The sequence below is a fragment of the Alligator mississippiensis genome, chromosome 3 (assembly GCF_030867095.1).
Source record: "Alligator mississippiensis isolate rAllMis1 chromosome 3, rAllMis1, whole genome shotgun sequence".
In the NCBI taxonomy this organism is placed as follows: domain Eukaryota; kingdom Metazoa; phylum Chordata; order Crocodylia; family Alligatoridae; genus Alligator; species Alligator mississippiensis.
In genome coordinates this window covers 62,970,887-62,998,389 of record NC_081826.1, presented here as the reverse complement: position 1 = coordinate 62,998,389, position 27,503 = coordinate 62,970,887, and the positions used below count along the sequence as shown (strand labels likewise).

The window sequence follows — 27,503 nt, the reverse complement described above, 5'->3', positions numbered from 1 at the left end:
GGTGGAGGGGCATCTGGATCTGCAGATTTAAAAATGTCTAGCCCTTCCCGAAGATCCCTAACTACATCTGCGCTCACCCAAGGCCTGACAGAGCTATCCCCAAGACTGTTCCTATCTCTGTTAGGTGGGATATCCCAGTCCCTGTTCAAGAAAACAGAGGCAAAGAAACTGTTAAAAATATCAGCTTTCTTGTCTGGCGTGGCCACCAGATTACTGTTTGTGTCTTGTAGGGGCCCTACATTGCCTGGTACCCTCTTCTTGCTCCCAATGTACTTGAAAAAGGACTTTTTGTTGTCCTTAATCCTGGACGCTAGCCTGAGTTCCATCTCTGCCTGGCCTTCCTAATAGCCCTCCTACACTCCCAGGCTGAGGAGGAGTACTTCTCCTTGGTGATAGCTCCTCCTTTTAGTTCTCAGGCATTGCTGAATGCCCTTGCTGAGCCAAGGGGGTTTCTGAGCACTCTTACCCCCCTTGCTTCTCTCAGGGACTGTTATCCTTTGGGCCTGGAGGATTGCCCCTTTAAGGTACGACCATCCCTCATGGACTCCCATCTCCTCTACCTTCTGGGCCCTTAGTGCCTCCCCCACTAGTCTCCTAAGCTCATTGAAGTTGCCCTGGCAACCAGCAGCTCAGCTCCTCACTCACTGCTAGGTCTCTTCCCCTAGCAGTTTTTTCTACTCTTAGGAGCAGGGCACCTAAGTGCTCTGCGACGCACAACATTACCTTAAACAAATATTATTAAGGTTGAAAAGTGAAGAAGCCAAAATTTATAAAATACTAGAATGATGGTTGCCAGTACCTTACAATGCATTATATTGTGCATTATGAATTAGAGAAATAATGACCTGTGAGAGGCTATACATGTTCCTCAAACAAACTGGTCTTTAATTCAAAATCACATGCTATCCTTTCTACAGCACACCTGTTTCACTTGGTGCACAAATTGAATGGTGCTCTTTTAAAGAGCAATTTTTAATACATTTTTTATATTTATGTTCAATGTATGGTATTGTGTCTTTTTATTTAACTGCATACTATTCAACCTGTTTTGAAGACAGAATTATTAATTTAGTTCCATTCTTTTCTATAATGCTTATTCCTGTAACATCTCTGTTATTCAAACATTATTTTCACAACAATCCTATGAAGTGAATTGAAGTATTATCTCAATTTCATGGATGAGCACTTGAGCACTGAAAGATCAACATTAAATTAGGCATGAAAAATTAATGGATACTTCTAGGCCATACTTTTCTAGAGTATTTAACATCATATAGCATTCCATGGGCCAGATTCTATTTATAGCACCATAGAAAAGTTGAGCTGAAAGGGACCTCAAGATGTCATTTAATCCAATCTCTTGCTTGAGGCAGGTTCATCCTATAGCCTGTCTGTGTCTTGTTCCTAATTTATCGTGTCACTCATCCAGTACCATTTTTCTCCTGTAGCCATTTCCAATCCCTAATCCTCAGACTTTCCATCTCTGCTGTTTCTTCCTTCAATCCTGAATTCCTGTTCCCAGTGTTATTTCCCACCCAGCTCTAGTCTCCCTGTCTTACCTGCTTGTCCAGTCTGTCTTTCCCCTCACACATCCCTGATCTCCAGTTGCCTCCAGTCATGCTCCTATTGTCCATCCCTTCTGGACCTCATTCCTTAACTGTTTTCCTGGGCTTTATGTCCAATCTTGTGCCCTTGCTCCATCCACCCACATCCTGCATTCTCATTGACTTGATTCCATATTAATTCAGACCCTTTCATCTCCCCTCCCCTCCAGTTAATTTTCTTGTCCAGCCAGTCCCAGTATGACCCTCAGCTTCCAGTGCTAGTTTCCTTTTTTTTGTACTTCCCCCATATGCTTCCAAACCCTTACTCTCTCCTCCTTTCCTGTGGCTCTCTGTATTCCTCTTTGCCTTCAAATAAGACAGCTTCTTGTCTATTATATTTGGCTGCACCGTAGCGCTATCTTATGGTGCCTGGACTTGGAATAGCCCACACCAGCCAAAAGATGGACCTGCAAAGAAATTCCTGTTCAGCTCCTATAGAGCAGCCCCAGCTGAATCACGCTCAATGCAGATGGCATTCTTAACTGCAAACCTTTACAGAGCATGTACAAAGATATATAACCTGGTTAGATTTTCACACTTATGGTGAAAAGTACCTTCTTGAACAAAACCTCTGCCAAATGTCAAGTAATTCCACCTAACTGTAGGAACACTACAGGTTATAATAAAATAAAAATATTTACCAGAATTTAGTTGTGTGTATAAAAGAAAATTTATTTAATTAGTCTTCTTTTCAGAATAGTTTTAATCTGAAATAATAAACAGATTACAAAAATTCAGCCTCAAAAGTTAGCTTGGGAAAGTTACATGCAACTTGAAAGCCTCCTAACAGGAGGTGTTGGGCAGCCTGAGTAATATGCAGTACTATCATTATTTCCTATAATAATATATACAAGTAGAAACTGAAAACTTGATAGAAATATTTTATGCAGAATATTTTGGAAAATATTGTATAAATATAAATACTGCACATTGGCACCCGTGAGAAAAACAATATGTGATGTTACATAGAAATGAACTGAAAAATTAAAAACATTAAAGATTTTTTTTTTTTAATCTAGTGAATTTGTGTCCTGGTTATTGGAAACTGGAGAGATACACAAAGCTGAAGAAGGTGTACATCTTGGCCAAGCTTTACTAGACAATGGTATTATCCACCATGGTAAATATATTTTTATTTCAACATATACACACACACACACACACACACACAATTTCAGGGTAATTTCTTTGTAATTACAGATTATTTTAAATGTTTTTTCTTTGATTAACCAAAAGACTGTTTGTCCCCTCTTAAACACTGCTGCAAAATAAAGTTCCTTCACAGGGTAATAGCAGAGGGTAAACTAATGCCTGCCACTTATTTTGAGTTTCTGGCCTCTGGGGCCCTGAACAACTATCTTATAAAACTGTATCTGGAAATGTTTTGGAGCTGTGGTCCAGAGCATCCTAGCTTGAGTCCAGAGAAGGCCGGTCTTCCAACCTAGCTTCTGCTGTTTCTCCCTGCTCCCCAGTTCCAATGCAGGTGCAGCTTCCCACTGCCCAGCCCTTGAGCAGCTCCTTATTGCTGAGCCAAAGTGAAGGCAAAGCTTGGTGCTGCCAACACACTGCTGAATCCTTCCCACTTCCATGAACCAGATCTAATGGCTCCAGGCCTTTCTACTTCCAGTCCTGGACTAAAACTTCTACCCCTTTGGAACACAATATCCACAGTCTCCTTTCATAAGGTGTGCTTCATTTCATAAGGTGTGCTTCATTTCTGACAGGCTTCTTTCCTTTATACTCAGTTTCACATAGTAGAGGAGGAGAAAGAGAAATCACTATAAGCCATTGGGTAAGGAGCAGAAACCTTGGACAAAGGGAATTTAGGACTCTGGAGGAGTAGGAGACAAGAGGGTCAGATGGTAATGTGGGTGTCAAAGACAGGAGCTCCTGGCATAGAAATAAAAACCAGTGATAGACTGCAGGAGACATGGGCAGAAGGCTTTATAATGAGAGAACATAATCCCCTCCAGAACTTGGAAAGGACCCCGGGATTCCTGAACCTCAACAGAAGAACAGATGAAATGGGGTTGCTAATAGTTAGCGGCCCCTGTAATGGCAGGCAATCCAGTAGTTGGTAAATTCCCAGATAATTCTAACAGATTATTTTAAAAGTCTCCGAATGTTTGAGGAGAAGGCAGAAATCCTTCAAGTTCCATGTTAGTTTGCCCAAGAAAAAATTCCTTCCTTCTTCCAAGTGTCTGTGAAAGCTAGTCTCAAAATGTGTCTCATCTATCTCTAGTTCGGGTCCACAACCGGCTGATTATCCTTGTGAGGCAGTCATAATTTTGCTGTGAGACCGTCCTTTCAGCATTCTGAGTGGAGATTCAGACACCAGTTATTAGAAACATGGAAAAGATCAAAGAGAAGGGATTGTTCAGGTTTTGCCTGGGGCAAGCATACTGATTCTCTGTTGAATATGATGATTCTCTATAGCAAGATTTAGATAAGAATAAAAGTAAAATTTGAAGTGTACAGTACAGTTTTATATCCTGAAAAAACTTCTGCCAGGTTTGTCTTCCTTCTAAAAAAATGTTCATCTCTGTTACAGAGCAAGTAAATGATATCCTTAGGGAAGTGTTGCATGGGTCATTTTTTTCATTGGGTTCTTCCTGCCCTCATCCTCAAGTCAAGTCACCAGATCTGACACTTCTGGAGTACAGAACTCCCACAACTATTTGAGCAAGCTGTGGAAAATATTAGTTTGTTTGAAAAACATGTATAGCCTCTCACAGGTCATTATTTCTCTAATTGACTGGTTAGTGCTGTTTAACTTCTGGGACCTTTTAGTGCCCCCAAAGCATTAATTAACAGCAGTCTGCAAAAATGCTTTTTTCCTCATCATCCATTAATTACCTTGTTACTTGTTGATACAAGTATTATAACTACCTAAAGTAGTTTAGAAAGCTTACTTTGAATGGGTCTATTATTTACATGAGCAAGGGGGGCATTAATTAAGCTAGTGTAATCATAATCTTATGTTATAATGCTAATATAAATAGGTCAATGATGACTCTATACTTACAGTCATCTTGTGCCTAACAAGGCATTTATTAAATATCTTCTGGCACCTTAGAAGTTGTTTAAGAGGCAGGAAGGTCTCTGGTTTTAAATGAGTATCAAGAAATGTTCTTGCTTATTGTAATATTTCCAAAGTTAAAGCTATTTTGCAACGGTCAAGGGAACATGAGGGTTTCGGATGACATCACAGTTCTTTGCTACCAGGCTGGTAAAGGAGCGAGAGATACAGGGTGATACTTAGCTCTGAGTACCTTAAATGTTATTCAGGTTATTCATCACACTTGATGTAGTTTTTCACCTTTTAATGTCAGTGGTCTCTATTTTTTTTTTAAACAATCATTCAGATTGTCAGACAGCGTTGCATTTTCTACAAACAGAATTTTTTGTAAGTAGAAGGCTTTTGTTGCCCACAGTTCTTCTACTGATCTTTTAAATTGTATTCAAAATATAGACTCCCTCAACACAGAGTTAAATGAATGTTGTATGATTTCATGGTGAAAGAATAATTATATTAGTGTAGAAGTTTGAGCCAGACATGCTACTTACATTAGTATGTGAATCCAGCTGTGTTGTGGTGAAAATAGAATTCTTAAAATAAGGTTGAATGAGCCATCTGTTTTCAAAGTAAAAAAGGAGAGAGAGAAAAAAAAAAAACTTGTTGTTATGCACATTACAAATGTTTTAAAGGATTTTGCTATATTCAGATATTCACTGTCTGTCATTTTTTTTCACTGTGTTGGCCATTATTTTAACAGTACAGACTATATCTGTGCTGGTCATTGTACTAGTTGTGTGGATTCTGTGGTAATGGAAAAGGTCTGTTTTCCTTTTTAAAAAAAAATATTGCTCCAAAGAGAAATATGTTTGCTTGGTGCAGTGCTGAAACCAGCCTGGAAGCATTTTCTTTGACATTGTGAAGGCTCATAATTATCAGTTATAGGGATGCGCTGCTTTGCTGGATCAGTTACCCTGATGATTATAAATGTAAGCTTCCTTTCAACACAATAAGGCATTTTGTATTTACTAAAATAACATTAAAGTCAACTAATTCAGTTAAATGTTGAGGATATGCAACTCATCCAGTCTAAAAGAAGAACTAAATCAATCATTATGCTAAAACTTGCACAAAAAACTTTTTTTAATGTCCCCAAAACTCTATAACTTTCTTTAATTTATTGTTTTCACCAGTTTCTGAATATACAAGTTCTATTCAATGGATAATTTATTAAAAAATTTAAAAAAGATGACCAGTATGGTATGATTTGGATAATTTAGAAAATAATCTATTTTTTTGTGTGCTTCTCCAGATTTTGAACTATTTTTGTTAGGTAGTTTGGAAAAATGAGGAATCTAGAAGAATTCTTTTTGTTGTTTGGACATAAATAAGTTTATTCATAGATTCATAGATTGTAGAGTTGGAAGGGACCACAAAGGATCATCGTGTCTGACCCCCCTGCCCCTGGCAGGAAAGAGGACCGAGGTCAGATGATCCCAGCCAGGTGACTATCTAGCCTCCTCTTGAAGACCTCCAAGTTAGATGATAGCACCACCTCTCTTGGAAGCCCATTCCAGATTCTGGCCACCCTTACTGAAAAAAATTCTTCCTAATGTCTAACCTGAATCTACTCTCCACTAGTTTACACCCATTATTCTTAGTTACTCCTAGGGGCGCTCTGGTAAATAGCGCATCTCCAATTCCCTGTTGTCCTCCCTTGATAAACTTATAGGCGGCTACAAGGTCTCCCCTCAGATGTCTCTTGTGAAGGCTGAAGAGATCTGGATCCTTCAACCTCCCCTCGTAGGGTCTTTCATGGAGGCAATAATCATGTGAGTAGCCCTCCTTTGAACCCTCTCCAGATTCTCCATGTCCCCCTTGAAGTGCGGCGCCCAAAACAGAACACAGTACTCCAACTGCGGCCTGATCAATGCTGCATAGAGGGAGAACATCACCTCCCTTGATCTGTTGGTCATGTATCTACTAATACACAACAAGGTGTAATTGGCCTTGTTGATGGCCTCATTACACTGCTGGCTCATGTTCATCTTGGAGTCAGCTATGACTCCAAGATCTCTCTCAGCCTCTGAGCTGCTGAGGAGGTCATCGCCCAACCTATAGTTGTGGTGGGGATTCCTCCTTCCTAGGTGGAGTACCTTACATTTATCTTTGTTGAATTGCATCCTATTTCGTTCTGCCCATTGATCCAACCTGTCCAGATCAGCCTGTATCTGCTCCTTGCTCTCCGGTGTGTTAACTTTGCTCCATAACTTGGTATCATTTGCGAACTTGGAGAAGATGCTCTCCACACCCTTGTCCAAAAAATCACTGATGAAGATATTAAATAATACCGGTCCAAGGACTGAACCCAGTGGGTCCCCACTGCCCACCTCTTTCCAGGCCAAGAACAACCCATCCAGTACCACTCTCTGGGTGCGGTCCCTAAGCCAGTTGGCCACCCACCTGACTGTGCAAGCATCCACTCCACTGCCAGCTAGCTTCCCTATGAGAATAGGATGTAAAATATGTCTAAGGCTGCCTTAAAATCCAGGTAGATGACACCAGCCTCAGCTCCTGTGTCAAGGCAGTGTGTGACCTGGTCATAAAAGGCTATAAGGTTTGTCAGGCAGGATCTACCTGTGATGAATCCATGCTGGTTTCCCTTCAGCATCATTTCCCCTGCTGGGCCTTCACAAATGTGGTCTTTGACGATTTTTTCCAGTATTTTCCCAAGGATAGGATAGAAGTAAGACTGACTGGCCTAAAGTTACCCTTCTTCCCTTCTTAAAAATGGAAACCATATTGGCCCTTTTCCAGTCCTCAGGGACCTGGATGTCTGGTGTATTTCTGGTGTACGTATAATTCATTTTAACATCAGTGAAAGTTCCACACTAGATAGTCATTTGTTCATTCAGTTAACATAGATTAAAGAACACAAACGCAAAGAGAAAAAGAAATTATACTTTTTATAAACAGCTATATAAATTGCATGGAACAAATGTTGACATCACGTAGGTAAAACTTCCATTGAGAAACAAGGTCAGTTTGACCTGGTACCATGCATTTTATTTTTATAAATGGCTTGTGTAATTATTCAAAGTGATATACTATCTTCTTAAACATACTTTTCAAACAGAATAGGTCATTTATATAGTATATGGCTCCTGTTACCAAAGTCAGAGGACCTCATCATAACTAATACTTTTTTATTTTTACAATACCCTGGTAAAAAGGGAAGTACTGTAGTCCTTGTTTTGCATATATAGCACTGCAGCATAGAAAGATAAAATGGTCTCCAATATGAGGAATGTCTGTGATAGAGAAATAAATTGAACCCGAGTCCCATGCTAGCATGACAATTATGGGACCATCTTTCCTATTGAACAGAACAACCTAGGCCTTATGGCATAAAAACACTAAAAGAAAAATGGTCTTTTTTTACGATGTTGTTAACTTCAGTGGAAAGTTAACTGAAAAAGACTGCATGATTGATAACATTTCATTATTATATTAAATGCACGATTATATGAAAAAATCCTTATCTCATTACTTGATCTCTGGGGTGGATCTAGGATTTTGAAAAAGGGGGTGCAGATGGTGTAGCACATCAACACACAGTTTTCTCCAGTTAGGGAAATTAGAAACTTTTCTAATATGCTAGGAGACAAGCACTATATTATTCAGTTTATGATCAAAGCAAAAACAAATATAACTTTATTGGAATCTGCACTATTTTCCAACTAGATTATATATAAAAGTTAGAAAAAACACAACAAACAAAGCAAAAAATAGTAAAAAGATATTGTTCCATTAGTCTTGCAGTCTTCATAATTAAACGTACATCTCTTATTCAGGTTTGTAAAAGAAAATCTAGTCTCCTTGAGCAACCTGAGTTATGTTTACCTGAGTTAATATTACCGCATCTCTGAGTTTTTAGCTACAGCTAAAAACAATCTGCAGGGCTGTGAAATAGGTGACAGCAATTACAAGGAATGTCTAATACAGCAAAATTACAGAAGAAAGGCTAGCTTGAATAGTAGACCATCAAAACCATTTAAAAGGTGAGGGTGTTGCTAACATTTGTTGAGTGAAGAGAGATTAGCAGGAGTCAGGTAGATTATACTGAGCCATGAAGACATCTGACTCCCTCAGTGCGGCTTGAATACAACTGCTGCTAGCCTTCTTAGGCAGTTGGCTTTAAAGTTTGGGTGCAGTGAGAATCAAAGAGGGGTGGGGATCCCACCCTGGATCTGCCCCTGTATGAACTTGCTCCTTTTTTTGGGTGTAGTTTTGGCATGTATGTTTGTATGCCTGTGCTTGACTTAACAAAGTTGCACATAAACCAGTTTAAGTGGTCAGAAACTGGTTTAAACCTGTAACAGAACACAAGGTCAGTGCACATAAATCAGTTTCAAAATGTCTGAAACTGGTTTAAGATAAACCTGGTTGAATGTAGTATCAGACTTAACTGATTCGGGTCAAACCCGTTTATGGAACTTCTGTCTCAGGCCCCTTCCTGGTTCATGTTAAATCAGGGTCCTCCCAGCATGCTTTGCAGCCCTGGTCTGGTCTGTGCTGTCTGCTTTAGAGAGAAGGGTTGGTTCTGCCCCTCTGTTTCCTAGCCAGAGCCTCACTGGATGGTTCATTGCCCTCCCTCCCCCTCCCCGGCAAACCTGGCTAGGGTCTGGGGCCAGGGAGGGGGTTTAAACTCTCCTTCCCCCAAGTATGGAGCTTCCCTGCCCTGCTTACTTACTGCTGCCTGTGACTGTGAACTACAAAACCCAGAAGCACCTGGAAGCAGGAAGAAGAAGTGAGGAACAACCCCTCAGACTCCTGCTGCTGTGATTGTGGACTGCAAATCCCAGAGTCCTTGCAGGCATGAGGAAGAGGGAGTGAACACACAGCCAAGCTGTGTTTAATGCTCACTTTAGAGAAAACTAATTCTTGTTCAAACTTTTATGAATTCAATGCCACTACCTTCCCCCCCCCCCCCCCAGCCAGGGAAGCATCCCCCCGCCCAGGCATACTCTCTTGCTAGCTCCGGGCTGGGTTTTGGCCATGCCCCCTCTGCTTGGAGGGCTTTTCTCTTCCATTCCTTTGGCAGGGGCTGGCAGGTGTGCTCTAGCCCCCCCCCCCCCCGCTTCAGACTTGAGCCACTGCAGGCATGTGGTTGCATTTCAACCACATGCCTGAATCAAAAGTGAGTGCTAATTTGCTTATCAGTTTAATCTCTGCATTTTAGACTAATTTGCAAAGACGGAATCAATTCAGCCTTGGGCATTTTGACTGTCTGTACATAGCCAACATGAACTACCAAAGAACTGCTCTAGCAAAATTGGTTAATATATTCTTTGATTGCATAAAAATGGGTGCTAATGAGATGTAAAGGTCCAGTGAGATTGCCTCTTCACATGGGATTGGTAAGGCATATTGGTATATTCATTATAGTAGAAGATCATTCACAAACAGGCACAGAAATGAGACAGAACATAAAGAAAGGTCACAAAAAATGACCTCAGGACTGGAAGACAAGCAGGGAGGTGTTACTTGCTGTTGCAGAGCACAGGTTGTGCCTGCCACTTTAAGGGGTCTGGGCAGGTGGCAAGCAGCCTGCAGGTGGAAGCAGACCCAATCAGGCAGTCACGTGTTAGGCAGGAGGGTGGGAGCCTGGGCATAAGGCTAGGCCCTGAGAGCAGAGCTGGCAATTGCTGCAGGTGGCCAAAGGAACAACATCACACAGCTGGAGATCTGCTGCTCCCAGAACAGCTTGGAGTTTCAGGGTAGGAACTATGGGGATGGAGGAGGTTCCTGGTACTGAAAAATGACCTTAAATTACACCCTACTGGGGAGGATGGTGTGGTGGGACTGCTTGTGGTGAGGCAGTCTCCAGGAAATGCCACACCTGTGTCTCCCCAGTGAAAGGTGAGTATGGGGTGCCCCACTGCTTTGTGAGACACCTTCTCCTCCACAGGGTCAAGGGGAGCTCATGCCAACAGAAAAGCACAGGGCTAAGACCCATCAAGTGGGGCCTGAGGTGGGGCCCAGGCTAATTGAAGGGGGCCTGAGACAGGGCCCAGGCCCACTGAGTGAGGCCTAAGACCCAAGTGGCATTAGGCCCAGCAGCCCAGTGAAGGGCAGGGTAGAAGCCCAGTAAGGGACCTGGGTGTTGAAGCCCCAGTGAAGGGCAGGGTACTGAAGCCCCAGTATGGGTGCGTAGGAAAAAGCCTCAAGAGGGGGCCTGGGAAGAAGCCCCAGTGAGGGGGGGCCCGAGGCCCAGGTAGGTCTGAGGATGCCTGAGGCCAAGTTCAGACCGGGTGTAGCCAAGTGCAGACCAGTTAAGGGGCCGGGGGAGTATTAGTGGATGTGGATGCCATCTGCAAGGCATTGGACCACGGTATAAGGGGAATTTCAGAGCCATGTATTCACCCTTGGCATCAGGGCAATTAGATGGGCAGCCTCTTGCCTAGGAACAACTTTAGATACAATAAAGGTGTGGCGGGAAAGGCAGGTGGGTGGGTGGGCCAACACTTGGAATGGCCCTGGGACGGCCCACTTGTTACATTTGCTTTGTCAAGGGCTGATTGTCAGCTTGATAACTGTGTACAGATACTTATACTTGGAAGAGGTGGTATCTGATAATGGGGTCTTTTCCGTTTTGCTGACAAAATTATAAAGTCATATGACTAGTAGTTGAAGATAGAAATATTTCAGCTTTGAAATCAAGCCAACATTTCCTTGGAGTGAGGGTAACTAAGTCCTGGACTTCCCAGTGCTTGATGTCTTTAAAATGAGTTTAGATTCTTTTCTAGGAGACATTCTTTAATCTACTTTCTGGGAGACATTTGTAGCAAATGTGTGGAGGGGCTTTGGTTGAACAGTCATGGCACTCCTCTCTTCTCTTGGAATTTTATTTTCCTCTATTTTTTCTGTCCTTCCTTGATGGGTCTTTTGGAGAATTGGATCATCTTCCCTACCCACAACATTCTAGGAAAACTAGCAATTCTATGATAAAAATATAATAAAATACAACCTCCTACTTCCGAGTTTCAACAGGGGAAAGGGAGGGATGTTTACTGATGAGCAATTGGTCATAAGTATTCTCAATTTTTTCTTGTCGTTCTCTGAAGTATCTGAAGTTTGGGCCCAATTGAAGAAGGGATGGTGGATGGTATGGACCAGTGCTTCAAGGCTGTGCTGATACTAACTTTGGTGCATCTTGCTCAAATAATGGTTTCTTGTGGGCTGAAGCTCTTTGGTTTAGCTAGACTAATGGGGCTCAATAGAGAGTGGATGACATGAATTGGCTATAACAACCAGGTGTCCAGGTCAGATGATCTAATGTTCCCTTCAGACCTTAAATACTGGGAAATCTATGATTGGTGTTATTTGGTGGTGGTATATAGGGAATGAATTACTTTGTGTCATATGGATTGCCTTCCTGCCTATGCAGAATCAGAATTCTTTGGTTAGCTTTCCATGATTACTTTTTGCTTTAGTTACAGATAAGCACCAGTTCAAACCTGAACACATGCTCTACAGATTCCGTTATGATGATGGAACATACTATCCACGAAATGAAATGCAGGATGTTATTTCCAAGGTACAAAAGTACTATTATTAATAAAAATGTGTTGAAGATGAAACTCAGGTTATGTATCAAACAAAAACACACTATTAGGACAAAGTCGGTCCCTGGACACTTCCATACATCTCACATGAATGTGAATCAGGGTAAATAATGCATATCTGAAGTCAATTTTCAGCTCTTGGCTTACTGCAAATCCTCTAGAAACAAGGAAATGTATTTGCTAAAAATGATTTTTTTTTTTCAGCAGACATTGCAAAATCATATTAGAGATGCTTGCTCCTTTTTCAATGACCTTGAATTTAAAAAAAAACAAGCAGTATGGCTGTTTTAGACAGGCATTCCTTTTGCCTGCTTTTTCAAATATGTCTGGCCTTTGATATTCCTTTAGTGAGGAAACAGTATCATATTTTTTTGTACACAGCACACACCTTTTACCAAAATTCAATTGTTGGAAATTGGGTGCATTTAATAACAAGGAAATATAGTAATAGCAGTTTCTGCCTCTGCTGGGGGGAAAGAAAAAGTAATGCTGCAGCAATAAGGCTCTGTAGCTGCTGTCTGTGGTGTTCTCTTTTTCTCTCCCCATCCTTCCTCCCTTTCCTTCCCCCTGCTTGCAGAGGTTCCTGTTGTAGAAGGTGCTACTCAGTTACTCTTACAGTATGTTCAAAGAGAGATTTTTTTTCTTCATTCTGCCTTTCAAAGACAAGGTGTATATCTTATTTAGGGGTGTGTTGTATGTTTAAAAATGGTATTTTTTTTTCTCAAGACATTAGAAGTCACCTGAGGTTTTAGCAGACATTTAAGTTGTGTGATTTTTATGTCCACAGTGACTTTGTTGATAGAAGGAATATAACAAAAGTTGCTCTTAGCCCCATTGATGATGCTAGTTTATGATTCTGTGGAATTCAACAAATGTAAACTGAGGTCACTTTATTTTTTCCCAACCTATTCTGTTATGATAGTTACTTCACTGATTTTTCTTCCTGCTGGTTGCAAATATTGAGCATCTCTGAGTTAGCTGGCACAGCAATATGTGGCAGAGTTTCTGCCTAAATCTTTTAATTTATTTTGTGTTGTTGGTATAGTGTATGTCCTCATTTTCTTGTTATTTTTTTTACATATTTCTATATACTGATGTGCTTTCAGGAAAATGTTGTGGTGAAAACACTGAAAAGCCAAAAAAGTATGATTCTTATATTCAAATACTTTTGAGTCATTTCATATCTAATTTTTTAATTTGTTTGTTTAGTGTGTGGTGAGTTGTGTTTCACTTTGTAAATAAAAATTTAGGGTTGTTTTGATTTTTTTGGAAGCTTCAGAAATTATTTTGATATATGAAAACATGTCTATAAAATGAATGTTCTACTTTTTAAATATAAATTGATTCCAAGTTTTGATTGGTTAAGATTTGCTAGAATATGCATGAACTGTGCTATTTCATTCACTATAAAATGATTTAAACATATCCTTATCTGTAACAGGGTGTAAGATTGTACTGTCGTCTTCACAGCCTGTTTACTCCAGTAATAAGGTGAGGCCACATGTTAAGTATTTACTGACTCTCTTAGAAGAAATTCATATATGAAGAGTAGATGCTATATATAAAATTGGGCCAAATTCTACCTTATCCTTAACTCCAGTTAAGGAGTTGATCTCAGGGCAGCCTCTAAGCATCTACATCTAAGGTACACAAAATTATTAAAAACAGCATAGATAATGCTTGTATTGATTTGTGTGTAACATAGAGAGATTTGTTTTTCTGTTTTTAAACAGGGATAAAGATTACCATCTAAGGACCTACAAATCTGTAGTCATGGCTAACAAATTGATAGACTGGCTGATTGCACAGGTAAGTGTATTTTTAGGTTGATCTACTTTTCTACATATTGAGTTTGCATCCTTCCATAGAAAGTAGTGGTTTATTGAGTGAAGAAACTGGCAAATAGTTTGTCCAAAAATCCTAATTTTTAAAATTGAGTTTCTGTAAATATAATCCTATTAGTTCTGTAAAATGGCAGAAATTGCCTGACAGTGGCCAAAGGTTGATCTTCCTGTGTTGCAAACTGAAGTTTAAATTTTTGTGTGGTTTGCTTAATTCTTTCCTGATACAACATACAGCAGTGTTTGTAATTTTTTTTTAAACAGGGTAGGAGCTATAGATTACCTACTAGGCAAAAGGAAATGGCAGGGAGAAGTTTACAATCAGGGAATTCTGTTTTAGGCAAATATCTTATTTGTATTGAACAAGGACAGTAATAACTTGTAGGCTGAGTGATGTACCAGTTTTTCTCTGAATTTAGCTAGTTCTCAGCCAACGTGGTTCTGTGCTACTATTATATAGGGCTGCAAAATCTGCCAAGAGTAGTAGAGGTTCTTTGGGAATAGGATCTGACAGCAATTAAGTGAGAGCATAGATTCAAGAATCCCTTCTGTACAAATTTTATCCCTTCAAAATAAATTATGGTACTTCTCATATGTATTGGGACAACACTAAATGTGAAAATGAACATGGCTTATAAATGTTACACATGTTTACAAATTATTTGTAGCATCATTTTACAAATTAAAGCCAACATTGTTCTTTGAGCAGGTTTAAATATAGATGTCAACAGAAATGTTGGAATAAGTAATGAGGGATCACAGACAATAAATTAGAATAAGTGTAGGGAATGAAAATAATTGGGAGAAAAGTTGATAACCAAAAATATTAGAAAAGATTTAGGATATCTTATGAACTTTGGTTTAGGCTTATTTTCTGGAATATCTATGTTACCTGAATATTTTTGACAATGCAGTGTCACCATCAGGATTCAATATTTTAGACCAGGGCTATCTAAATAGCACCCTACGTGCCACAAGTTAACTTGCAGTACCTGACTCCTGTCTAGTTGCATCTCTCCTGCATTGTTCTGAATGCAACAGTAGCTGGAGCTGCTGGGATCCCGCTCCATCTTATACTTCCTGCCTCTGCCCCAAGGATAGGGTGGGGTAAAACAGGTCAGGATGGGGGCCTGAGAGTGAGCCCAAGTCTGTGTGGGCATGTGGTACAGCAGTGGCAAGTGGGAAAGCACATGTGTGGTTGGGAAGAGCTCCTGTGCAGTACAGTGAGCCATGTATAATGCATGATGCATAACCCAGGGGGGCTGTGGCTCACCCTGGCCTGTATCCCATGTGCTTAGAAGTTGGACATCCCTGTTTTATAAAATTACATGCCTAATAGTAGGCATAGCCATCGTTGTGATGATATTAAACATGTTATTATGCAGGAGGCCAATTTACTCATACTTTTGTCCACAGTTTCCATTCCTTCAGTGTTATGGATGTACAGTAGAATACCTTTTTCAGAGGTTTTTATTACATAGCACTTATTATGATTTAACAGGGAGATTGCCGGACCAGGGAGGAAGCAATGATCTTTGGTGTAGCTCTTTGTGACAATGGGTTTATGCACCATGGTAGGTACATTTTGTACAAGTTCTCACTCACGTTTCATTAAATTCCTTGTGCATTGTAAGAAGAAAATAAAGGGACTCATTAAAGAGATTAGAAAAGGCAGATAGGCAAGTCAGTACATGGTTTCAGCTGTCTCTGAAAAAAACATTTTAAATATTTCACAGAATATTTAACAGGATTCTTGTGTTACTTAGAGTTAATTAAGAATATACACTCTGTGTGTGTGTGTGTGTGTGTGTGTGTGTGCGCGCATGCGCGCATTTGTGGTGGGGCTGTTAGTCTTTGAAAGATTTATGGAGGAATTTGTTAGTAATCATTACTAAGAAATATTGATGCTTTGAATACAATTTGATCTCTGCCTAGAAGCCCTGCCATTGTAAGTCAGCCAACATAAATGCAGTGGAGTTCAGATAAGGAACAATGTGAAAAAATGATGAAAAGAAAATGGAAGGGATCACGGGAAGAAATGATTCTTAAGTGTATGGACAGACAAAAGAGAAGAAAAATTAGTTTGCTAATATCTTTTATTGGGCTAATCATATAACTGGGAGATAGTTTGGGTAATCTTTTGGGTAAGAGATAGATATAGCCCCAGTATTAGGTAGAATGATTTTTTTTAGTTTGATCTCTTACTTGAACAAAAATAAGGGGAAGTGCATAGTAAACTTGTGGATTAAAGATAAATTATCAGCAGTAGTTGCACACCAAGTGATGAACAGTTAAATTTATATTCCTAAGTTATGTAAAACAATAAGACAATTCCAGACAGAAGAGGGCTGTTATTATCTGAGGAGCATAGAGAGGTTTGCAGAGGGAGCAAGTAAATTGTAATGAGCCATAGAGAAGGCAGGGTAGAGTTGCACCATGCACATAGACTAAGACAGAGCTACATAAGCATTTGTGAGCAACTGCATACTTCATCAGATGGTATGAAGGGTATGAACCATAAAATCATTGTCAGTGTTCAGTCCATGGTTCGTAGTGTCCAGTAATGTTTGTCTAGGCTTGTCTTCTCAAAAGATTGTGTTCGTTTCTCTTGAGGCAAGGACTGTGAAGTCAGAGATAGAATGGGAGAAATAAAATAAGGGGTAGCCTCATTGTCTTTTCAGCAACTTTTTAAAATTTTTTAAATAAATGAATGGTCTCAATCTGCTGTTGTAGTTAGTCCTTTGTCCCTTCCAACCCTTAATTTCTATGATTCTTTGCCTCTTATGTTTAAATAATTCGGGTTGCTCTAGAGTATAAATGCTCAAAAATGATTACTATTTTGGAAAGAACTTTTGTTCACAATTCACAGTTGAAAGATTGATTAATCTTTGTATTTGTGTATTTTACAGTATTAGAAAAAAGTGAATTTAAAGATGAACCACTGCTATTTCGTTTTTTTGCGGATGAAGAGATGGAAGGGTCAAATATGAAGCACAGGCTCATGAAACATGACTTAAAAGTTGTGGAAAATGTCATAGCCAAATCATTATTGGTAAGTTAGATTGAATAAACATGTTCTTTGTCCAGTAATAGGTAGGATGCAGTAACATTAAACCCCATATGTTTGCATATTTTTGCTTTCATTTATTTTTAAAGCACATTTAAGATCATTTCAGTAAACACTGTGTTAAACTATTTTATTTTTCAGATTAAATCTAATGAAGGCAGCTATGGTTTTGGTTTAGAAGACAAAAACAAAGTGCCTATTATTAAAGTAGTGGAGAAAGGATCAAATGCTGAGGTATCAAATACTATTTACTCCGGTCTTTTACTTTTACATTTTATGGCTTTGTTCAGAAATGTATATTCACATTCTTATTTGTGGTATAATTTTTAAAATATCATCTATTTAGATAATAACATTCAGCTTCCTGCTTTGGGTATATTTTCAAGGAAAAATTTGGATTTTTTTGTCATGTTTGTTTAAAACAGCTTTTATAACCATTTGTAGCCCTATCACTTTATTTCCAGTTGTGATTTATGATATTTGAAGTTATACTATTAATATCTTATAAATGTTTTATTTTTATGTGATACCTTTATTCTTGAGTGCCAAGCATGACTGCAAAGAACACGTGATGAAAATAAAGCAAATGTGGTACTCCACAGACAAATACTTGAATTATTTCATTTAAAAGTGGGGTATATCAAGGTGTTTATTGTTTTTATTTGTAATAATGTAAACTGCAGAGTTTGAAATTCTGAGAAAGTAAATGAGAGGGTTTGTATTTATGTTGACATTGTTTCAGATGGAACCCACTGACATGAATGGGAGTTCCTGTACATGCACAGATAGACAAATAGTGATATTTTAAGATAACAGTTGGAATTTTTATTTTACAGGAGAATCCTTGAAGAGCTGGATTTAACTTTTTTTTTTTTATCCCACAAAAGGTTGGGAATTAAAGATGCAGCAAATCAGTGGTATAGTACAACCACAGGATTATATCCAGCCAAAGTTCAGCTGTATTAACTTTCCATATCCCTATATATATATCCCTATAACGGTGTTAATCATGTCTTAAGTAGTGACTTGGCCCCACATTCAATCAAATAATGGCATGATAAAATGAGAACTAAGCTATAGTGTTATAACACAAAATATGTATACTTTAGGGCTACTTTACCTTAGGCCTTTAATTGAACATGTGGTTAGTGCCCAGCCTGTGGAGCAGAGCCAGTCTTAGCTGGGGGTGGGGGGGGGGGGTGATGTGGGCAAATGCCCAGGATGCTATGGGAGTGAACCCCCTCCACACACACACATGGGCACTGCAAGTGGCAGATAGTGGTGCTGACCTGGGGCGTTACTTGGGGCCCCGCATGATGTGGCGCTGGTGTGAGCTGCCTGATTCCACACCTGCTCCTGCCTGGGTGGGGCAGCATATGCAGGGAGCCCTTGGCTGGGGCTGGAGGCCCATGGAGGGAAGCGGGGGATGGCTCTGGTCAAGGCTTGCCTGCATGTGGCCAGTTGTGTGTTGGGCCCTGGAGGAACTCCGGGGTAGCTGCAGGGCACTGGGAGGCTCCATGCCAGTACTCGCCAGCTGCTCAACACAGGCTCCTGCTTCCTTCACTTTGGCTCCATGGGGCTGTAGCCAGTGATCCCTGCTGCAGGTAGATGCCTTGCCAGCTTCCTGGCCCATCAAACAGAGCCCCTCTGCAGCAGGGCAGCAGTGTCAGTGACATGAGGGGATGGGGGAGTGCTACGTGGGAAGAGCACCGGAGGGTACCCAAATACAAGTTTGGTCAGGGTGCCATTTTTCTTAAGGCCTGCACTGCTGTGGAATACATGGGAAATGGTCTCAATATGTTGTGATCAGTCCTCTGTCCCCAACTTTTCCATTCCTAATTACTAAACTGGCACATTTCACCACCTCTGGCTGATCACAGCTCCTAGCCAGGGTGGTGCATGGTACTTTTGATTGTAACATCTGTCAGGGACATAATTGCCCAATAATTTAAAGCAGGGGTGGGCAAAATGGCAGATCCAGCTGGTGGCCAGACTCCATTTTCCAGCAGCTCATGCCCATGTGGCTGGGCCTGGTTCCCATGGAAACCCCAGCAGCAGCTGTGCTGTGATAGCATGAGGCCAGGGTTTCCATAGAGACTGGCCCCAGCAGCACTGGTAGGGCATGGAGCTGCTTCAGAGCTGGGCTAGGATCTTGCAGTGGTGACAGCATGGTCCAGAGCCAGGGTAGAGCCTTGATCTGCAGCCTGCATGCTCTGGGCAGGGATGTGCAGGCAGTGGGTCACAGTTCTGCCCCAGCTCCCTGAAGTGGTGACAGCATGGTCTGGAGCTGGGACAGAGCTGTGATCCACCGCCTGCATGTCCCTGCCTGGAGCATGCAGGCTTCAGATCATGGCTTTGCCCTTGCTATGGACCATGCTGTCACTGCCACAAGATCCCAGCCTGGCTCTAGAGCATCTCCCTGCCCTGCTGTGTGCCCTGCCAGCACGGATGGTGCTGGGTGTGTGTGTGTGTGGGGGGGCAATAGCCACCCCTCCCAGTGGCATCACTGCTGCCGCTGCTGCCCACCTTGCACAAGTGGCGGCAGCTGAACCTGCCTTGCTTCTACCTGCAGCACAGCCTTCCCTCAGCCCTCCACCAGGAAGAGATTGGCGCTGCTGCTGCCTGCCAGCATTGCTAGGGGCAGTCTCCACAGAAACTCCAGCCCTGTGGTATCACAGCATGGCTGCTGCTGGGGTCTCCATGAAAACTGGCCCCAGGCACCTGGGCAGCTGGGAAATGGAGTCTATTGCCAGTCAGATCCGGCCCCTGGGCTGGACTTTGCCCACCCCTGGTTTAAAGATTCTTTATGATCCTGTATGCCATATCTATGGCTCAAATGTGTGAAACACAAAACTTTTGAGGATTTTTTGTTTTTGTAAGGTTTACTTGCTGTTTAACATGTTTAGCAAGTCCCTGTATTTTGAAAATGAGTTTTAGCTTCTTTAGAGAACAGCAGACAAGTAGATTAGATAATATGACAGTTTTTATTGGGCCAATTTCTGTTATCGTCATGCTGTCTACATTATTAATAATGACTATTAACTTGTATTGCAGTAATGTCTGAAGGCTTCAGCCAAGGTCAGGGCCTTTTGTACTAAGTGTTTTTCAAACATGGCTTCCAATATGTTTTTTTGGCATCCTAGGTTTGGGTTATGCCTGTTTTGTCAATTTCTTATTGATATGACATTATATTACTGACTCTTCAGTACAACTGAGGAGAAATCATTATGTTGGTGGTCAAAAAAAAGATTCTAATTGTTTTTCTTCTTCTCTCACTTAGATGGCAGGCCTGGAAGTAGGGAAAAAGATCTTTGCCATTAATGGTGACCTAGTTTTCCTGAGACCCTTCAGTGAAGTGGATTACTTTTTGAAAGCATGTTTAAACAGCAGACAGCCCCTCAGGGTTCTTGTGAGCACAAAACCACGCGAGTAAGTTGTGGTTCCTGTTTTGGGAATTTTAAAAATGGTGACTGAAGGGACTTTAAAGAGGCAAATGGCTTTATATTATTAAACAGGAATGACTGAATTAACTTAATATTGTTGCCTGTAACTAGGATGAGATGATTTCTTGCTGAAAGGTACTTTAAATTGTTTAAATGGCTCTTATAAAAAGTTACCTGACTATGCAAAATGTTCTTGTTTAATAAAGTGATTGATTTGTTATCAACACAGTAGATCCCTTTAGCTAGTCTTTGTTAAATCAATCTGCTTTCAATTTATCTCTATTACATTTATCAGACAACATCAGCTAAAGGAAAACAGAATTTTTGACTTTCAAATTGCTCTCATTTTAAATAATACAGAAACCATAAGTGTAAATGAACCTTTTCCCCATACATAGGCATTTTTCTAATATTTTATTAAACAGCTTCCTCTTTTTGGGAACCATATCCTGTCCAGTTGTAGGCTAGACTCTGTGATCTAATAGGTGTCTCTCATTCGCTCCTATAAACAAGATTAAAAAATAACCCCACGCGATCTTTAAGAGACTCCTTGAAATAAAAAAAAAATTTTTTTCCCTTTCTTACTTTTATGTGGAAGAATCATGGAATACTAGTTTATTACTTCAAAGCCTTTAGTTCTTTTCATTTAATCCACGGCTGTCCAACTGGCAGTTTGTGGCCCTCTGGCCACTGCTCCCCTCACCTGTGCCCCACGTGCAGCATGCCCTTGCTCTGGACTACGCTGTCACTGCCACAAGATTCCAGCCTGACTCTGGAGCAGCTCCCTGCCCTGCTGTGTGGCTGATGCAGCCAAGGTCTGCAGGTTCCACCCGCCTTTTTTCCCGGGGCAACATGGTGCAGCACAGTCTGCAGTGCCAGGGGAGTCATGACATGGTGCAGCAGAGGGGGATTGCAGCCAAGGTGGTGGTTGGGGGGCTGTCTGCCTGCTTGCACAGTGCAGTGGTGCTGGTGGTGGGTGGGGGCTGCTCCCCAATCTACACCTTGCAGTGGCGAGGGAGGAGTGACCAGCCCATGTGGTGCTGGGGAAGCTTGTAGTCAAGGAAGTGAGGGGGGCTGTAGCCCCTGCTGGTGCAGCACACGATGTGCAGCCCCTGCTGATGTGGTCCTCAGCTGCTAAGAAGTTGGACAGCCCTGCTTTAGACTATGCCTAAGTCTTAAATCTATGAGTTCACTAGACATAGATAAAACACTGCTGATGGTCTTTGCTTAAACAACTGTAAGTTAAGGATTTCATAGATTTCTAGGGTCAGATGGGACCTGGCAGATCATTGGGTTTGACCCCCTGCTCCAGGCAGGATAGAGTGCTGGGGTTAAGTAATCCTAGCCAGATGCCTATCCAATTTCTTCTTGAACACCTCCAAGGTAGGGGAAAGTACCACCTCCTTTGGAAGCCCATTCCATATTTTGGCAACCCTCACTGTAAAGAATTTCTTCCTTATGTCCAATCTAAATCTATTCTCCTTCGGTTTGTGGCCATTATTTCTGTTAAACCTGAAGGGCGCCCTGGTAAACAGAGTGCCCCCTATTCCATGTTGGCCCACCCTGATGAGTTTGTAGACAGCCACAAGATCACCTCTCAGCCTTCTTTTGCGGAGGCTGAAGAGATTCAGGGCCCTCAGTTTGTCTTCATAGGGTCTTACCTGCAGGCTCTCAACCATACGAGTAGCTCTCCTCTGGACCCTCTCAAGGTTATCCACATCCCTCTTGTAGTGCAGCGCCCAAAACTGGATGCACTACTCCATCTGTGGCCTCACCAATGCTGCATAGAGCGGAATTATCACTTCCCCTCCCCACGATCACCTGCTTGTGATGCATCTGTTGATGCAAGAGAGTATGGTTAGCCTTGCTTATTGCCTTATCACACTGGTGGCTCATGTTCATTTTTGCATCAACCAGGACTCTGAGATCTCTTTCCACTGTTGTGGTGCTCAGAATGGTACCTCCCAGTCTATAGAATCTCCAACACACCTTTCTCCCCAGGTGCAGCACCTTGCATTTATCCTTGCTAAATTGCATCCTATTCTGACCTGCCCACTTCCCTAGCCTGTCCAAATTTGCCTGAATTCACTCCCTGCCCTGCAGGATGTTACACTAGTTTAACAGAGAGGGGAGAATCAGAATCAAAATGACAGTAAGGGCTAAAGTGCAATATATACCAGTGTTTCCCAACCTTTTCCAGCCCAAGGCACACTGACATTAATAAAAATTTCCCACGGTACACCTACTAAGGCATTCCCCATCCTCATACTTATTGTAGCTCATTGCCGTGACAAGATTCCATGGCACACTTTTGTGCCACAACACACTAGTTGGGAAACACTGATATCCTTATTTTACACATGCATGTAGTATACGTGAAACCCCATCCTACAAACTCATGCATAGTCTACCTGGAATATGGGCCCAGGTTAGAAGGAGAAAGCAGATTTACTATTCTCATTACTACCCTGAGAGCAGGTGATCTGTGAGGGCTCTGTAACAGGTAACCGTTCTGGGCTGAGCTAAATTGTGACCCGTGCACCTGTTCCTGAGACAACCACCCACCTTCTCTTCTGCCACACCTTGTTGTTAATTAATTAGTTGATGTTAATTAGCAGGAGGCTGCCATTGTACTGCCCCATTGCCAGGGGGCGCTATCTGCAGCTTCTATCCTCCCCAATAGCGCAGCCCAAGCCTCGCAGATGGAATATCTGTTATGTCTCGGCCTTTTTCCTAATCAGGCCCCTCTTTGGGCCTTCTCAAGCGTCGTCGCCCTCTCTCAGGGCCTTCTTAAGTGCTCCCCCCTTCTCTGGGGCCTTCTCTGCACTGCTACCCTCTCCTCGGGCCTTTGTAAGTGCTGCCCCCTCTCTGGGGCTCGCCACGCCCACGCTAGGGCCTCTCAGTAACGCCCCCTCTCTGGGGCTCACCACGCCCGCACTGGGCTTCTCAATAAGGTGCTCCGCTCTCTGGGGCTCGCCGTGCCCACACTCGGGCTTCTCAAATGCCCCTCTCCAGGGCTGGGGTCTATGCACCCCGTGTGCTGCGCCCGCTGGCACTGGGGTCCTCACGCTACTGTGGGTCCCCTATGAGGCCTCCTCCAACCCCTAATAGCCTCACCCAAACCACTGGTTTAAACAACAACAAAACACAAGCCCCTGGGCTATAACATAAATTGAAGCTGCCTGGCTAAAACAACATTGCTCAAGCCTCTGAGAGCTGCCATTAGCTGTCGCTGCAGTCAGGCTTCTCCTCACCTCCTGCCTTAGGGAGCTGCTGGCAGGGAACTGCCTCTGGCCTCAACTCCTGGGCTTTATAAGGGCCAGGCCCTGCCCCCTCTGGTCAGCTGACCTTTCCTGGTTGCCCTGGCAACCCACATCTGTGCTCCTTAGTCACTGCTAGGGCTCCTTCCCTAGCAGTTTTCCCTTCTTCAGGCACAGGGCACCTGAGTGCTCTGTGACAGGCTCATTGGAACAAAAGTGTTACAGCATATAAAATTCACTTACTATGTGAGGGAAGCAAGGAAAAATGGTGTCCAACCGGGTTGGCTCTTTAGACTTTTTTCTTGGGAGTGATGAATTTTGCCTACTGTCCTTTGTTCAGAAATGTGTTTGAAGGCACAAATTAATCCCGTATATTTATCATCTATATGTTTATTTATGAGTTTTCACTAACCTTCTGCTTCTTATTTTAGAAATACAGTTATTGCTTCCCTCCCCTCTCACAGTATGCAAAGTAGAGAGAGCTGTATGAAGAACCAAATGTACAGTGCTGTGTACAATAAGCTAATGAAAGTGGTGAACAGACTTTTCATTAGATTTTTCTTCCAGCATTTAAAGGGCCACTCATGAGGCCAGCCTCTTGCATTCAAACCTACTTACCTCTATTATGAGACAACCTTTTAAAATTAACAAGTATTAGGACTACGTAAAAGTGTTTTTTAGAGTATGTGTATATGATCAACCTACCATAGGGTACCATAGGGTAAAAAGGCATGAGGCTTTACCATACAACAACTAAAATGTGCCTGTTTGCACAAACTTACCCCATAGTAAGTGAAAGATAACCTTGGTTAACTTACTCTTCTTTCATTGAGGAGGCTTAGCTTTGCTTCTTCTGCTGGGAGTATTTGGATGGTTAATAAGGCTGACACATGGTAAAGCCCAGCCCTATTTTACCCTATGGTAAATTGTTTGTATTTTTGTGCAAACAGTTTTGGCATACATTATGAGTGATCTTGTGGGTTGAATTACAACATTTAGTAAAGCAGTGATATGTAAGAATATTCCAGATTCTGATTCAGGAAAAATCTCACACTGAAGTCATTTGGAAATATTCATAAGATTAAAAAAAGCTGATTCATTTCCATATTGTTAAAATTAGAAAACTAGCATTTTCAGACTAGTTGGTTCAGTTTTTAGAAGGGCACATGGGCTGCAAGAGTTTGGATTCAGCTTCTCCCTAGGATATCCCTATATAACCAAGGGTATGTTCACCTTTTTTGTTTGTGTGCAAGAAGTGGCACAGTGATACTGGATATTACTGAAAATTTATGGATGAATAAAACTTTTGCATAATGTTGAATGAATATCTTTTAAAACAGCATTTATCTCTTCTGAATCTCAGCATTTTTCTTTTATTATTCTCAATACTCTACTTCCTAAAATCTAACTCGTTGTGCTATGCACTGCATTAATATGGAGCAATAGATAGTTTCTACCAGAAGAACTTATAATTTAGTAGAGCTAGAGGAACATTGCCATGAAACGTTTTTTCACTGACATCTGTTTATTTGTCTTGATTACATGTGAACCTAACTAGTTTTCAGTGAAATTCCAGCAGAATCATGGTTCCTTGGCAGTCTGCACCCCTGGGGCTTTCAAAGCCTGTGACTAGGGTACTTGCCAGAGTAGCTGCCTAGGAACTAGGTAACCCAGAACTTTGGTGCTTCTGGCTCACAGTGCTAGCAGACATTGATTTAATGGCAAATGGGATCTTATCCCTGATTACAACCATTGTACATCCTGCCATGTCACACATGCATAGCAGGACATGTGATTGCTAGGATCCGGGCATGAATTCCAACCACACAACAACTGGCACAAAGAGACTGGTACGGGGGACTGGTCCCCTATGCCATGCTTCAGCCTCTCAAATTGCTGATGTCTGTAGAGCCCCGTATAACAATCCCATGTGTGCTGAAAAGGGGAAAGTGTGCACTACAGCCCTACATGGGGTTGTCCCTGGCACAGATTTGCAAGTTCTAGCTGAGGGTGTTTGATTAACATCCCTGCTCAGCATCTAAAAACCCATGTGCAGGACAGTCCAACAAGTTTTAACCTGCCATGCACTCAATTAAGGCACCGTACAAATGAGTCACAGAGGTGCTTCACATTAGATGTGGAATATCTTTGTAGTTGTTTGCCATTTGATAGCACAATGACTTGGGTGAATGTGTGTTATGTTATCACACATTTAACTTGATTTACTTTTCTCTGTATATCTTAGTCTCATGAAGACTCAGACTCAGACTATAATTTAGTCTCAGTCTCATCGTGGCCTTACCTCTGAGCCAAGTTTTGAGATTCTTATGAAATAAGAGCTGCAGGATCAGTCCTCTTTTTCTATTCTATTTTTCCCGTTATTCTTATCCATTTTTTCTTTTGTGATTCCTGTAATTCGTAGACTTATTGGAACTTTTTAAAAGAAAATGCTTTAAATTGAAATGTACTAAAATTAAATTAATTTGTCTGATTTTTTTCAGGGTATGTTATAGGAGCTTTAAAGGACAACATTTAGTCTGTTGTTCTTTGGAATGTATTTCTTGAGTTTTGATAGCACCTCAATACAAGTAAACAGAAAGAAATGAAAAAAGTACTATCTAACAGGCAGGCCCTTTCAAAGTATCTCATGCCAGAAAGAGATGAACCCAAAACCATTAGTCATTCTTAAAAAAGGTAGTTCTCAATTTTCATGTTTGTCACTCTTGATTGAAAAACGAAGCATTGCTTTTCTATGAGTACTGTGAAAGTAAATTAATTGTAGAAGTCGAATGATCATGTAGCATGGTGATAAGCATTATGTCATGGTGTAAATAACTAGTGGTGATTAAGAGTCTCTCTTTTTAGTCCTTTTCAGTTTTCAAAAGAGTGAAAAATATCTGGCTTGTGGATGAGGGAATTGAGATTGATTACAATAGGTGAATTAATGATAAGATTCTTCCATAATCTCCATTTGATATTTCATCTGGAGTTCTTGTATTGTATTAGGACAGTGAAGATTCCTGACTCTGCAGATGGGCTGGGATTCCAGATCAGAGGCTTTGGTCCATCAGTTGTCCATGCTGTTGGGAGAGGTAAGTCCCAGGTTCTGACTAAGATAATAGGAAGCATCTCCATACTGTCTTAAGGTCCTGGTGAGATAATGTACAGGATCATTCCTATTGATGCAAACAGCATCAAATAGAACTTCTGAATAGAATATAATTTTTTATTTTTTTTAAACTTTGAAACATTTTGTTTGTGGAAATTATTTTTGTTCTGAAAGTAACCCATATATAGGTTGAAAAACAATGTCCTTTTACAGATTACGGAATAATTAGTAGAGGACATAAATGGACTCATTGAATAGAGGTCAGGAGTAACTTTCTGACAGTTACTTTGTTCATTTTAGAACCTATGTATATGCTTTTGACAGATACTCTTGTGCAGCTTTGGACTCCAGTGATTTAGACCATTTTAAGAAGTACAGATGTTTGCTCTAAATATTGTTTTAAGTCCTTTCTGTGATATGACTGTCAGAAACTAGCCATTTTCTTTAATCTAACATACCCTGGATGGCTGGTCTGATACTAATGAAGAACAGAAGTATTCTGTATGTCTGTTGTGTGATATGACATTTGGAACCA

At 41.3% G+C, this 27,503-nt stretch overlaps 1 protein-coding gene across 3 annotated transcripts in view; it reads left to right on the top strand.

Annotated features, from left to right (window-relative positions):
- PREX2 (phosphatidylinositol-3,4,5-trisphosphate dependent Rac exchange factor 2) overlaps nucleotides 1–27,503 on the top strand; it is a 326,102-nt gene that overhangs the window by 148,284 nt on the left and 150,315 nt on the right. For all 3 annotated transcript variants that reach the window (XM_019498648.2, XM_006260933.4, XM_059724003.1), the window contains exons 11-19: nucleotides 2,624–2,724; nucleotides 12,117–12,220; nucleotides 13,690–13,739; nucleotides 13,982–14,057; nucleotides 15,591–15,663; nucleotides 16,999–17,141; nucleotides 17,298–17,390; nucleotides 20,437–20,585; nucleotides 26,866–26,951. In XM_019498648.2, the coding sequence (XP_019354193.2) occupies nucleotides 2,624–2,724; nucleotides 12,117–12,220; nucleotides 13,690–13,739; nucleotides 13,982–14,057; nucleotides 15,591–15,663; nucleotides 16,999–17,141; nucleotides 17,298–17,390; nucleotides 20,437–20,585; nucleotides 26,866–26,951 (875 nt within the window). The remainder of the gene's footprint in view (nucleotides 1–2,623; nucleotides 2,725–12,116; nucleotides 12,221–13,689; nucleotides 13,740–13,981; nucleotides 14,058–15,590; nucleotides 15,664–16,998; nucleotides 17,142–17,297; nucleotides 17,391–20,436; nucleotides 20,586–26,865; nucleotides 26,952–27,503) is intronic.